The sequence below is a fragment of the Hesperophylax consimilis genome, chromosome 2 (genome assembly GCF_061612785.1).
Source record: "Hesperophylax consimilis isolate HC1 chromosome 2, BYU_Hcon_1.0, whole genome shotgun sequence".
In the NCBI taxonomy this organism is placed as follows: domain Eukaryota; kingdom Metazoa; phylum Arthropoda; class Insecta; order Trichoptera; family Limnephilidae; genus Hesperophylax; species Hesperophylax consimilis.
In genome coordinates this window covers 33,782,008-33,797,186 of record NC_142837.1, presented here as the reverse complement: position 1 = coordinate 33,797,186, position 15,179 = coordinate 33,782,008, and the positions used below count along the sequence as shown (strand labels likewise).

At 34.7% G+C, this 15,179-nt stretch overlaps 1 protein-coding gene across 1 annotated transcript; it reads right to left on the bottom strand.

The window, feature by feature from the left end:
- Nucleotides 1–327: 327 nt before the first annotated feature.
- Nucleotides 328–8,494, bottom strand: Sirt6 (sirtuin 6). Its single transcript, XM_089645237.1, has 6 exons — nt 8,343–8,494; nt 7,615–7,742; nt 6,366–6,608; nt 4,787–4,960; nt 4,550–4,673; nt 328–4,426 (listed from the first exon to the last, which is right to left on the bottom strand). The coding sequence occupies exons 1-6, from the start codon at nt 8,406–8,408 to the stop codon at nt 3,377–3,379; spliced, it is 1,785 nt and encodes a 594-aa protein (XP_089501363.1). The 5' UTR covers nt 8,409–8,494; the 3' UTR covers nt 328–3,376.
- Nucleotides 8,495–15,179: the final 6,685 nt, after the last annotated feature.

Below are 15,179 nucleotides of genomic sequence, written 5' to 3'. Positions count from 1 at the left end.
AAATTTCATCTACAACACCCCTACAACATTGAATTCCTGTTATCCTCTGTAGACAAACGTGTATATAAAATCATTTCTAATTTTCTTAAAGTAACAGCATCAATTATTTATGATCATAATCGTGATGCAACATTCAAAACAAAAGTTATTAGCTGAAAGTGTATTTGTACATACATATAAATTGTTACCTCTTGTATTTTTTGTATTTTATATAGTGTTCACCTACACTGACTAGAACACTCCTTTGGGGTAAAAAGTCATTAAAGAAAACACTAATAATATTTTATTATTAAAAATAATAATTTCCTTATGAAGTATTGTATTCTATTATTTTATGTCTTGTATGTAAATTCTACAATAATTTATTAGCATCTATAATAAAATTAAAACCTGCTCAAGAATCTCCCCAATCCGAAAATAAAATAACAAATCCTGTTAGGTACTTATCCATCTTATTTAGACCTCTGTTATGTATTTAGCCCTCCTCACTGTGTAATAAGATAGAGTGTGCTAATGTTGATTGACCTTTTGAACGCGTTGATTTGCTCCGTTTTATCTATACCCGTACATGATTTATTGGACTATATAGACAGAACAGATTATTCTCCACAATATGATAACAAATCCTCGTGTGTCAACACTCTTAGATGTTTATAAAAACAAAAACATAAAATTTCATACAAAGACGTACCGTATCTTTTGAATGTGGTCCCGCCATTCACTCGGCGTGTATGTACTTAGGCCACTGCGTTGATAGACACAAGTGGGACACCATGAGCACTTATCATTTTTTGTTATGAAAACTTTTTCTAAAACTGGACACTTAAATTTTATGTCACTTAATATAATAACAAAATTGAACTAACGCCATCCGTTGACAAAATTGTAAACTATGGCACTCGAAGGCGCAAAGAGGCTCACTTGATTATCGATGTTTTTTAATGAAATACAATATTATTTTCGAGAAATTCTTGTAGATGTCAGCATCGTGATAGTTCTGCGAATGTTCAAGCGAGCGGGAAATAAATTTATGTCAAAAGACCGCTGGAATGTCGGCATTCAAAGATTCCGTATCAACTGTTGATACAGCCGCGTGTGAGTATAGACTTTTTGCCGTAACAACAGTTGATACGGCCGCGTGCAAAGAGTTAATGTTTTTGTAAGTAATAAAGAGCCCTTGTGAGCATGTAAAACAACAAAAGATGGTAAATAGAAGAATGTGTGCAAATAACAAAACAAACAATGAAATTCAGTGTATGTAGAATAATTGGAATGATAAAAAAAAATATATATATATATGTTTAAATATATGTATGTAATAACTTAAGATGCTTATGGGAGGGTAGATATACAAGTAGAAATATTTCAAGTTGAAAAGATGTCTAAATGAGAATTTAGACATCTTTTCAACTTGAGTAACGTAAGTAATAAAGGGTAATAAAATAATTATTGTTTGTATTCGACCCACAAGACAATTTGTATATTTTATTCAAGAAGAAAGAAAAGCCAAGGAGAGGTAAGAAGAAGCAAGAAGAGGCTAAGAGAAACAAGAAGAGCAGAGAAGTAGCAATAAAAGGAAATAAGATACTAGAATAGGCAAGGAGAGACTACAAAAGCCAAGAGAGGTCACGACGAGGCAAGATGAGAGAAGAGACCAAAATATCCAAGAATAGCCACAAAGAGACTAGAAGATAATAAAATAGTCAACAAATATCCAGGTATAGCCACAAAGAGACTAGAAGACACTAAAATAGTCAAGAGGCAAGAAAATTACAGAACCAATATGCGAGAATTCCTATATTCCTGCCAATCCTAAATTCCAATAATGGCTTATTAGGTTACCAGATACCGGTACCGGTCGATTAAACTCCAAGCTCCTTCCCATCCACAGAGCACATGTCAAGTGCTAACAGAACAATGCCCCCCGTTGCAAGGACACAGGACAGTGTCGTATCGTATTCAACGAAAATGTTTACCAATATTGTATGACTTTCATTATAGGATCAAGGTTAGTTTTTTCTTCTAATAATAATTACAATTTAATTGATGAAAAATTAATTTGTTTATTAGGTGTAAAAAGGATAAAAATAAATATACATATATCTTTCATCGATATATGTCTCAAAAAGAATACTCCCTCATTAAATTACAGACTTGAACATAATATTAATTTCTATAGCAGAAAAATGATACTGCTGCAACTGCCACTAGCGTACATTTAATACTTGAAACATTTTTCTGGGTTTAGTGAATATACAAAGATTATATTACTCCCGGCTTAAAATTCTCAAGTCGTTTTCTAAATTTGGAAAATTATATTACTCCTGGTTTAATATTCAGCCAGTGACTAACTTTTGGTAAGTTTTTATTTTTAAATATTTGGCAGTTATAACTGTATCTCTTTCCCGTGACAAAATGTTCATTTTATTATTTTTAACCCATTTACACAAGAACACTGTTTATATTGGGAAGTTTGTACCCCTGTCACATTATGAAATGCCGATTCTTGACACGTTTCAGCTTTTGATCAGTACATGAGAATAACGACAACCATTACGCTCGAAGACGAAGAGATCAAATGCTTTCTTTAACGGGAATCGTTCAAATGACAGATCTCAATGGCAGTAATTGTCCATTTGTGATGATTTCAAATGTGACAGGAATTCAAACACCCGGGGCTATTAAGGGCTTATGAAACAATCCTCTAACCAGGCAAAGAAATTATGCAAATCAATTAAAAATGATATTATTACATGCCGATGGGTTAACCAAGTAATCAACACTGTTCTCGCTGTTCGTGAACAGTGTTGATTACTTGTTACTAATTGTGTATATCCTTTTCCCATGAAATTTTATAATAATATATCTTATATTGGCTAAGAATATAAGCGGCAGGACAATTTCTGTCTAAGTTTGGTAGTCATTTTGACACAAAAAATAAACCTTGTAGTAAAAACAATAAAATAAATTTGTACATGAATCAAGCAGCAATTAAAATATTCCAATGGACATCGCTGTCTCAATATGATAGGTATGAACAAATAATATACGGCACCTTACGTAGATATACCTACATATGTATTTTTGAAGAAACCTGTTAAGTGGGCGCACGCACTGCGATTAAACATTGTGGTTTGGGAATAGCTGAAAATGCCAAACCGCATACAAACATGCACAGCTGCTTTCAGTACCTACCATGAAGTAGAATTAAGTAATAAAACGCCAGCCGCAGTGCGTCTTTGTACGCGTTTTGGCATTTTCAGCTATTCCAAAACCGCTGCGTTTAATCGCAGTGCGTGCTAAGCCTCCTAGATAATGGTAATATAATCACAGATTTTAAGAAATTCATAAAACTTATTTCAGTAAGTAATTTTAATCAGATTATTTTTCCATTATGTGCTTCTGCATCATCGGCTGAATTTATTTCTTTGGATGTTTCTCTCATTTCAATATCCTCGTGACTCTGAGCACAATTTTCTTCACTTGCAGCATCCAATATGGCTTTTGATTCCTCAACATCCATTTTGTCTTTTGGTTTTTCATTAGTATCTTTCACTTTACATACAACTATAAAATCTGTTTCTGCGTTAGGTTGTTCATTAATATTTGGCTTAAATTCTTCTCCAACGCCTACACCATTTTGGTCTTGCACTTCCTCAGAGTATTTTATTGCGAAATCATCTTTGGAATTTTCTTGAGACTGGGCACTCTCTTCAACCTTCATAAATAAACATTCATTCAATTTTGTAGATTTAAGCTCTTCTTTCATACCAGATTTCATATTTTCAATTTCTGCATCTTCTTTGACGTTTTTGTCATCTTTTGGTAACTTTAAGTCTTCTTTTTTGATTGGATCTAGTGTTTTTTCCATGAGAGATTCTTTCATATCTGCCGATTCGCTTGGCAAGTCCAGTTTTACCTCTGTTTCCTGTTTAACTTCTTTTATGTCTACTTTGGTGCATGGTAATTTTGAATCATCCACTAAAATCAGATCATCTTCATCAGAAGTGCAGAGTTCAATGCTTTCATGAACAATTATTTCTTTTACAGCCTTGGTCTTAAGAATTTTCTTTGCTTTCTCAATTTTGAGTTTTTTAGTTTTAGGTTCTTTAACTTCCTGTTGTGACTTATTAAGTACTTCACTTGAGAGTTTCCTGGATAGTATTTTCAATTCATCTTGTTGAATTTTATATTCTTTATTGACTAAAACTCTCCGTTTAACTCCTCCATCACATTTCTTTCTGAACTTTGATTTGGTTTGTGTGAGCTGTTTTTTGGAAACTGTCCACTCAATGTACTTGTCTTTGGAAATTGAGACAGGGTCCTCTTCAGGCTTATAATCCGGTATTTCTTTACCCAATAACTTCATCACTTCAATGAAAACATCATCAACATAGGTGTTGATTATCAAATCAGCTTTGTTGTCCTGGGAGAAAGAAACATATATGAATTCATACAATGACTGGATTATCAAGTGACATTAATTTATATGGTTGAAGGATAAATAAACCCGTACAAAATGGAGGTACATATGTAAAATAAATCTTACATGCTTAGTGGGCTGCAAATTACAAATAACCATTTTTCCTCCGTATCTCAGGGTATTCAAAGGAACGTTTCCGCTGGGGTTTATCTGCAATGTTGTCCCCAAACAAATACTCAAATCTGCCATGCTGTAAAGGAGAAACATATTCCATTCAACTATTTGGACTGACTTAAAATTAACAGAAGTATAGCAGATATTACGTTATTATATTTGTACAGAATTACTGAATGTATGTATTACCAAGCATTTTTGTCAGAGAGGTCCAGATCATCGTCAGGTAGGCTATGCTCCCAGTCCAGGATGGTATCGTGAAGTTTTCCTCGGCAAGGTTTCCTTCCTGTCCCGCCTCCGTGGCATTGAACTCCCGAGGATCTTTGGCCAACAGTCGGAGCGGGAGACGACCTAACAAACTGTCTAAAAGAACAAATATTTATTATTTTAATGAAATATAGGGTTGGTGAAAGAGAGATTATTACAACAAGGTGACGGAAAATGAATAATTGAGTAGGTACTGGAGTGAAGAAGCCTCCAAAGCAAGTAGTTTTCTCATATAACGTGAAGTAGACTTCATAGGAAGATTTGAATATTGACAACCGATCAATATTAGGCTGCCCACACACAATCAACAATATTGTCAAAATTATTGATGGATTTCAATAGTTCGGTCAATCCAACATAGAGCTCAATAGAACAATATTATTGACGGTGTGCTTAGCCAGAGAATATGTAGAAACGGTTATTCACACACCAACATTTTTTCATGCGAATCATATTAACACATTGTCGTCAGGACACGGCATTTGCCGTTTTTCGCAGACTGTCGGTCAACTGCGGGACACGGCAAATGCCGTTTTTGTCGACTGTCGGTTTTTGGCGGGAAACGGCTTTATACGGGTTTGTTATCAGCGTGAAATAAAACGCCTTGAAGGGTAATTTGCTACCTGACCTACCTAGGCGACAGTCTGTCGACGTTATTTGAGATGCCTTGTCCGGATTGGCTAGTGTGCTGCTTGTAAAGGCGTCGCCACAAATCTGCAGTTTTTATGCGATCTCAATCTTCAGTTTATTTTGAGTCATTTCACGTATTGGACTATTTTTCATACCGCTCGAACTGTTTTGTTAACTGTTTGGTATTTTATTATTTGAATATAATATTATCATTGTATAGGACTTTATCCCAACAAAAATGTCTTTACAAGCCAATGATACATGCACTTATGGTGTGTGATGGATTATCAAAATATAAAGTACGTACTAATTCCTTGAAAGAATAAATACTATCATTCATAAGTGGATTGGGCTCTTCAATTAGGCGAGACAACCGCAAAAGATTCTTTGTTGACAAGAAGCAATTAAACTTATGAGTTATTGAGTGTTCGCCTTCGGCCTTAGGCGACACTGTTCAATATTTACGCGATCAGATTTCACACATTCAGCGATTGTAAAATTGCGGGCATGGCAAATATATATTATTATTTATTATATAACTATATGATATAAATAAACATGTTATCTTTTACATGGAATTTTCAAATATTTAATATTAAATGCTATTTACTAAATTAATATCAGGTTTTTATATTCAGCTTTGAAATGTGATGAAATTATGATGTAATCAAAGCAATTATAATTTATTTTTGATGATCAAATGTCATTTATAATTTCAATCGAAAATATTATTTGGTTTAGAAATTGTATCAATTTTAAGAAAGCGATATATTTTTGCGCTAATCGCGAAAAACACCCGCTATAGACTGTCTATTGTTTGAAGCGCCCGACTGCAATGTGTTAATAAATCACTTATATGAATCGTAAGTACCTTTTGCAAAAATTGCATTGATCAATGAACATATTTCCGTGCAGTTCAGCCAAAACTTCTCTTTTGATTCCCGACTTGAGATGCAGTCCATCGATGTTCTGGCTGACGATGTAGTGGACAATGTCATCGTCCACCAACTGCTTGAGGGCCATGTGGGTCTTAGTTGGCTTTGCTTCACTAAATGAAATGTTTATATTTGGCTTTAGACCCTTTTCTTCCAATGTCCATACTCCGTTTGGGCCCCTGAAATACAAAAAAAAAAACCTTTCAGTCAGCCAAAAGCCGAGCTATATTTTTTGATTCATAGATTTTTTTTAGATCCACGAAGTCTACACTAGCAACTAAAAAGTTAAGTGTATATCTTTTGATACTCTCAGTAGCGCCCTGGTGAAAGATCACCACTCAGAATTGAAACGTTCCTTAAGCTTTTTAGCCATCAGTGGCTTTAGCCTATTGACATAATGCAGTACTTAAGCAGGAGTCAGACGGTTCACTTTTCGTTAATTTCTGCCTTTCATTTTGCGTGAAACGTCCAAACATGAAGTGAAGAAAAAGTGCCAAATGAATTCATTAGTGAACCAATCCGTCGATGTTGGATTTCGGCATTCAGCATCTTGCACTCGCCCTAGGAATGAAAGTAAAATTAAATGTCTGAAAACAGAATGAACGCTCGTTCATTCCTTTTCGATTCTGTAGCTGGACGCACGACACGTCTCACGCAACAAAATAGTATTTAAGTGGAACGATGTGAACACCCTGCTCTTTTTAAAGAAGTTTAAGAATTACCAATGCCTCTAGAATCATAAACTTAGCCAATATAAAAATAGATCACTACGTGCTAATTCCATTAAATCTTTAATTGAAGATATTAAGTGACTCTCATATATCTCAGTACAATTTGCATTTGTATTCATGCTGGTATACCTCTCTCATCAATGTATCTCCTTCCATGGGCGCTCGCAGGGGGGGGCACTTACCCCCCCCCCCCCCTTTTATTTTAAATCAAATCAAAATTTGTTGCTACAGTATGCCCTTCATGACTACAGTGTCCTGTCTGTTCGTTCACCATACAAATACGCTACAATAAATTAAAACATTACTAAAAATATTTTGCCGCCTCCTAGAAAATTTTCTGCGGGCGCCCATGTCTCCTTCTACCATTATTATTAATATTATTTTTAAGGAGTTCATTGGGCACAATATTCTTTGACAATTTGTTTATTCTACCATCTTTACTCTTTTATTATACCTGAAATCCGGAATCCCTGCAGACGTGCTAATACCAGCTCCAGTATGGACGACAATATGTTTCGCTTCCCTGATGTATTCAGCAAGTTTCAAACATTTCGTTTTCACTGTATCAGAACAATCAAATTTCTGAAAGATATAGATATTTTATAATGCATATGATCAAAGCTGTCGAAGGTAGAAATACCATTTCGGCATATAATATAAGCCAGAACCGTATTGAAGTATTGTATCATGTTAATGCTGAAAACACATTAGTGAAAATGTCACTATTGTTCGGTGTTCATCATAAAATACAAGCGGTAAAAATATTGGTAACCTGTCGAATTCCGCTGCATGCAAAGGCTTTTTAATAAACAACCCTTGATTTTAACTTAAATGTCTAATGGAAACAACTATATAAGTCGGAGGCTCAAATGAACATGCACAAAATAGGTTTTAAGGGTTTAGTTTGTTATTTTTAACAATTTTTGCGTATTTCTAACCTTCAAACTTCACTTTGTGAAAAAATTTAACTTTAATGCATCTTCTACCATCTTTCACCACATAAATAGTTATTTCTTGTAGTAATTAAGTTGAAACCAAGTGCTATTTATGGTAATTATTTATATATATTTTGCGTATTGAGCGTGCATTGGAATTCGACAAATTATCAAAATATTTATGGGCCTAACTCAATAATAAATATAATTATACAATTAAACTGAATATCATATGCACAAAATTCACCTCACTTGCACCTAATATGCCTTTGTGCTCGTAGGGAGATAAACCATCGGCATAATTACAGGACATTTCGAATGTTTTTTAACGAATAACGAATAGCAATAAAGCCGTTTTGAAAGATAACAAGAGAACCATAAGATAACTTTCCAAGTGTTCTCAACTTTGACAAGCAGGTGCAACAACCTATAAATGAACCACCAACAACTTATCCGAATCTACATATCTGTACTTATCGGAGTTCTGTGAAATAGACTCACCCACACGTGCACTTCGGACGGCGGTACCACGCACCTGCACGCACCGCTCAGGTTCATTTATGCACCGCTCCATGCCGCCGCGCTACATGCATACCATAAATATACCACTCTCTAGATCGATATCTTCGGGCTTTTTGTATGTAACGGAATTATACAGTACTTAACCACAGATATACAAGCAGCATACAAGCAGTACCTACCGTGCGGAGCAGAGCAGTAGACAAGGTAGAGGAAACTCAAGGCCATTTAAAAAAAGATGCGACCATAGACAACATAATTGTTCTCAGCCTACTCTATTCATTCACTAGCCCAAAAAAACTATTATAAAAATAAAAATGTCCTTGAAGCAGAAAAATGTCGAAATGTTTTCCAAGGGCAAGGTTCATCTGACTAAGAAAATAAACTTTTACAGTGCATTTCCTTAAGATGAAACTTGTTAATCTGAGAAGAAGAAACCCAAAATGACAAGAAATTTGCAAAAACACTGAATAAAATTTCCAAAACATAATTGTCCGACAGTACGACGAAGAATTCCGACATTTTTCAGCCTCATGAACTCATGGTTACATGTGTTTAAAAATCTTTAATTTCACCAAAACAATAAGATAATACAGGATAACACTAATCAATAACATGAATAAGTTTATCGATATAATAAATAACATTTATACGTTGTGGAGGAAGACATATGCCAAGTATGAAGCATTTTTCAAAAAACTGAACGAATAACCTAAAAAACTGTCAATTCACTTTAAACTTGAACTTACGTAGGTAGGTTGAATATATAATTGTAACTCGCTAACACTATACTGGCTTATATTGTATTTTTATCACGAACAACTTTAACACGCAATATTTTCGACGGAAATTATAGTATTTCGGCAGCAAATGACAACCCGCGTGTATAAATAAACCACACTCATTTTGTTTGAATGATTTGAAACTGTCAAACGAAAAAATTCCGTCATCTCTTTCTGTTACACGAGTCATTATGGTAGAGAGTAGAGAGCGAGAGATCAAACCAATCCTTCTTTTCTCACCAATGAGATCTGAGCTTTTAGCCATATTATTCGTTTTCTATAAGAATTTTGAGGTGGGCGTGGCGGTTTCAAATGAGTTTCAAGGCCAAAGCTTAGTTAAATGCCCCTGATGCATACCGATTTTGCTTTCCGATTGTCTGATCAGACTATCGCGGTGAGTGGTTCATTTATGCTATCGCGGAACGGACGAACCTAACACACGTCCGATTTTTGTGATCTCAATCGTTTCCAATCTGTCTAGCGAAACACTACATCAGCCCAAAATATGGTAAATATTCAAGATCGCTGGCCACGCTTAATACGATTTTTTTTAATAAAACCTTTTGATTCACCTTAATTACTGTAAAAGAAATCTGACTGCATTTAGGAAATTTTAATTTTAGCATTTTAATTTTTAATTAGGTAAAATGAAAATTCTCTTTCGTTGTATGTCTATTCCGAAAACCCGCCAACTGAACCTGACATCATTCGTGAATTACAGGCTCATATTTCTTGCCACAATAATTTCAAGAATCTTCGAAAAGGTGATCATAAATTTAACGGAAGACAAACTCAGTAGAGAGGACTCCTAAATGGAAATCAAAGATGGATGCTCTATTGATACAACCGTTTACAGCATTTATTTTATTTATTTATTTTGAAAATATACAATACATTACATGGAAGGAAGATTTTGACTGTCCAACTAGGAAGATTTCCTGTTTTAGGACAATCAAATTAACAGGTTTCAAATTATCATACATGTTCACAATTACAACTACATAACAGTAACATAGCAAAATACATAGTAGTAACACAATTACATAATAGTAACACTATCTTGTTGAATAATATGACAAGCAAATTGGATAGGCAATACACTAATAGCGAATATAAGAAAAATAAAAAATGGGTACAAAAATTTGAAATTTGAGAGAAAAAAGTATGTAAAATCGAAGATACAACTAAGCCTTCGTGATAAATAATTATCCGATTACATTTTTTATTAAAATTTCAGAATAAGCATGAAACAGACAATCGAATATTACAAAGCCAGAAAAACTATGGTACACGCATGCTTCCTAGATTTAAGAAAAGCTTTTGACAGGGTTAATCATCATTAGTTATGGAAAAACTGACCAAACGACAAGTGCCACAGCAAATTTTCGATGTATTGAGTACATGGTACAACCAGCAGGATTTTTTTCAGATGAAATGAAACCTATCAGAAGCAGCTAAACTAAAGTGAAGGAAGAGTAAAGGAGGTTCAATGTCCCCAGTGCTGTTCAACGTGTATATGGATGAGAACAGTAAAACATTGAATAAAACCAGAATCGGATGCCATATTGCCGGGGTATGTATGAACAATATTAGCAATGCAGACGACATGGTCATACTAGCCCCGTCGGTAAGAGCAATGAAGAAACTTCTGGTCCCCGACTTCTGCTAGCATTCACATTTGCATCCACGGACGTATATATAGCTTTGATAAGGGGGGGTCCGCAAATTAAAAAAAAATATATAAGGTCATGTTTTCGTGAAAAAAATAGTCAGTCTTAATCAATCAGCCTTTATTTTTAAATATTATATATATAAATCATTCAGTCTCTGATATTTGAACTAAAAATAAACATAACATAATTATCGCTCCTTATTTAAATAAAATCGCTTCGTTTATAACATAAAAAAAGAAATAACATAAAATAAAAGGTGGAAAACAAAATAACTTTTTTTTATACCTAATTTGTTAAGGTACACTAAACAAAAATACTCTTTCATCTTAAGAAGAAATAATTTGTTTTAAAATTGAAACACCTTTTATTTAATCACATAACCAAATAATTTATTCTAAACTTTGGTCATATTGTAAGGCATTCTTTTTAATGAACTACAATTATAAAATTAAAATCAAAAAGTATCATCCTACCTACAATAACAAAATATTTTTAATGCAAATAATACTTAATGTATGAAAAAAATATATAGTCATCAGTATCTGTGGATGGCCCCGCTCTATTTATTCCTACTTCTTCAATATGACAGGATTCCACATTGTCTTTTGATAAAAGTTCATTGGGATTTGGTCTCTCTTTCTTAGAAAAAAAACTCAAAAGAGATACCTGATTTGATCGTTTCATACTTTTTAAATGCGACACTTCTTTCTGTATTAAAACAACTGACAACTGCGCAACGCGAAGAGACAAAATAGACTAAACTAGATTCTAGCTTGGTATGGTGCGCGCGGCCGAAACGCGGGCGGCGGCGGCGCGCCGCGGCGGGGGCACTGCCCATTCCCCCGCTCCCCGCACTGTGGTGGACTTAAGAAACTATCGTATTCTACAATCGGCGCGGTGCAATGGGGGGGGTCCGGACCCCCAAGACCCCCCCCTTATATACGTCCGTGTTTGCATCACATATTCTCCTTACACTCCTTTCTCCGCTCATTCTCTCTACATGCCCAAACCATCTGAGCTTCCCTTTCTTGATCTTACTCACTACGCTTACATCAGCCTTGCACTCTTTGCGGATCTCCACTAAAACTTCAACAATATCAAATTTGTATCTGTTACCTTAACACGGCTAAAGCCATTTCAAGCAACGTTTAAATTCGGAATGGTGACCTTACACCGGGGCGATACTGAGAGTATCTTCCACTGTAAATTGTGCCACAAAAATTCTGAAACTTAATCAAATAATTTACTTGCGCACTCCGGGATTTAAAACGGCGACATCCGAATTGTTAGTCGATAGCCTCACCCTTCATCCACGAAGGCCGTCGAGGGATTTTAAGAGGAAATATTTTATATACGTAATCAATGGTATTATTATTCAATTTAAATAAATATTCGTTATAATGTTTGATAATACCTTCAGAAGTAGGTAATAATAATTACACAGCAGAATTTGTATTTGAACAAATTTTTTAAATCGTGCAACAAAATTATTACACAGGCATTGATACTTCTGTACTACAGTCATTAGTAGTTAGGTATCAATGCACATTTGCAAACTGACGAGCCTAGATATCCCACTCTTCTATGATGGGTCGGAAGAAAAAATTGGACCCATATTTCAGCTCTATGCAAAAGTAGGCACCGCGCGCCTTCATACAATCGGATCGGTAATAAAATAAGCCACGCCCTTTCCGAGTCAGCCGTCCGATTCGATAGTCGGATCGAATGTGTATGGACTGTTTCAACAGATGTACATCGTTTTCTAGGTTTTAAATGGCAACACCAAGATGGCTCATAGGACAATGAATGTATGTTAAAAAAAAAACACTTCAGCCAAAATGCATATTTCATAACGTATTTGTATTTTCAAAAATTTTGCACAAAAAACTGTAATTTAAATGGAAGTAAAATAAAACAAAACAAGTCTTAAGTGGGCGTTTATTTCGCTATAAAAACGTAGGTACAAAAGGTATTTAAAAATCTGAGTCTATTAATTCAACACCTGACATGTAATTATTATCTTCGTCCTCATGCGATTCTTCTTCTTCCGTATCTTCATCTTCATCTAAACGTATTATCAGTTCATCGATATCATCATACAGAGTACTGCCTCGTGCATAATATTCTGCCTCAATTTTCATCACGTGTTTGCAACAATTTTTCCAATCATCAGCACTTATGCTATTAAAAGCATTTTCTGTCAGCTCTTTTATATTGACCGTGTTTCCAATATTCTGAGATGCAACTTTTCGTTTGGCCTGTGCCCAAATTAGCTCAATCGGGTTAAGGTCGCAGTGGTAAGGGGGAAGCCTTACAACCGTGTGACCATGCTCTCCTAATACTTCATCAATATCATATACAGGCTCTGGCTTATGCATTTTAACCAGAGCCAACAATGATGGTTTCCTTAATGAATTGTCAAAAACAATGTTGTTATGTAATAACCATGCTTTTATGTCATTAACTCTCGTTGAGGTTGTTGGTGCCTTGTTTCTCACAACACTGTGATAAGGCGCATTATCCATGACAATAATGGAGGGCTCTGCTATATTGGGTATGAGCTTCTCAACAACCCACTTTTTAAAATTATGTGCATTCATTTCAGAATGGTAATCCTCTTTTTTGTTTGTTCCACTAAAAATTAATAGGGCATTAGGGACAAAACCCATTTCACTTCCAGCGTGAACAATGATCCAGCGCTTACCTTTTGAAATATCGTGTTGAACTCCTGTCACATCCATAGATTGCCAGCATTTCTTTAGCTTGTAGGATGAATGGATATAACTTTCATCCAAGTAAATAATATTTTTTTGCAGTTCTTCAGGTAAATTTCGGTTATCCATGATAATTTTTAAGTAATGCTCTCTTTTCGCCGCAATATTTGTTTTTTCAATAAGAGCACTTCTGTTTGTTTTGCACTTTTTATAAACAAAGCCGATGGAATGCAAAATTCTTCTTAAATATTCCCGGCTACCATCAAATCCAATGTCTTCTTTGAGTACAGTTAGTAATGTTCTTAAAGTTGGGACTTCTTTTCGCACTATGTAAAAAAAATGAATTTTTTGTCGAATGGCACAAATATCAAAATCATCCAACTCTTTTTTAGGGCGTCCTATTTTCCGTTTTCCCGGTGTTTCAAATTTTCCGTCTGCCTTTTCCCCTTCCTTGACGATTCGTCTTACCGTTGATTCAGATTTTCCTGTGTGTGAAAAACATCATTAAAATTAGTATTATAGAAAAAAATTATAGTTAAAAAAACACATACTAGATAATATTCATTTAGAAAGAAAGAAAGAAAGATAAAATTAAGAAAAAAGTTACTTTTCTATGAGTTTAAAGAAGTTGCAAATTTTTTTTTTTAATTGAGTTATTCCCTTTTTCCTGTGGCCTCATATGAACTGTCAAAAGGAAATGTCAAATTCGGATTGTTAAGCATAACCTCAAATCAGATTGTAACGGTTATAATCGCTCGAAAATTGGCATAAATCTTCTAATACTAATGAAATTTATTAAAAAAACTATACTACGTACCAGTCATTTCTGCAGTTCGTTTGTAAACATCTTCTAAATTAGATAGGAGCATCTTCGCGCGATATTCGGCTAGGCAGCGTTGAAAAACGCTGTATATAACTTCTCTTGCACCACTACGTATCGGTTTGTTCATTTTAATTAAATTCAAACAATATACAGGCAAACAATGAAAAAATAATTATTAAATGAGCGGATCATACACGGATTTAAGACAGTAAATCGGAGCAACATGACCATAACATGACAGACATACGAAACGTCATAGACAAAGCAACTAATTCGGTGTTGCCATAGTAATGAAAAATTTAGTTCCAATTTAATACATTTCTAGACATGCTGGATTCACTGTAAGGCGCGAAGGCCTTCCGATAGTCTGACAAGACTGTCAGAAAAAAAATCGGACATGTATTCCCGGCCTAAATCGTTACCATACTTTCGTACTTTACTTTTCTGCATGGAGGTACCGCCGCACAGTAGACGGAATGAAGAAAAAACACGCATTTTTTGTGCGTCGAGTATGTAGTAGTTCAAAAAAATTATTGTTAATATTTATCTATATTTACTTTTTAGTGAAAATTA

Excerpts from the sequence above, each read along its gene's own strand:
- Sirt6 (XM_089645237.1), bottom strand. The coding sequence starts at position 8,408 with ATGTCCTGTAATTATGCCGATGGTTTATCTCCCTACGAGCACAAAGGC. Across the intron at positions 6,609-7,614 it reads GCAGGGATTCCGGATTTCAG|GGGCCCAAACGGAGTATGGA; the intron begins GTATAATAAAAG and ends TTTGTATTTCAG. Across the intron at positions 4,674-4,786 it reads CTCTCTGACAAAAATGCTTG|CATGGCAGATTTGAGTATTT; the intron begins GTAATACATACA and ends TCTCCTTTACAG.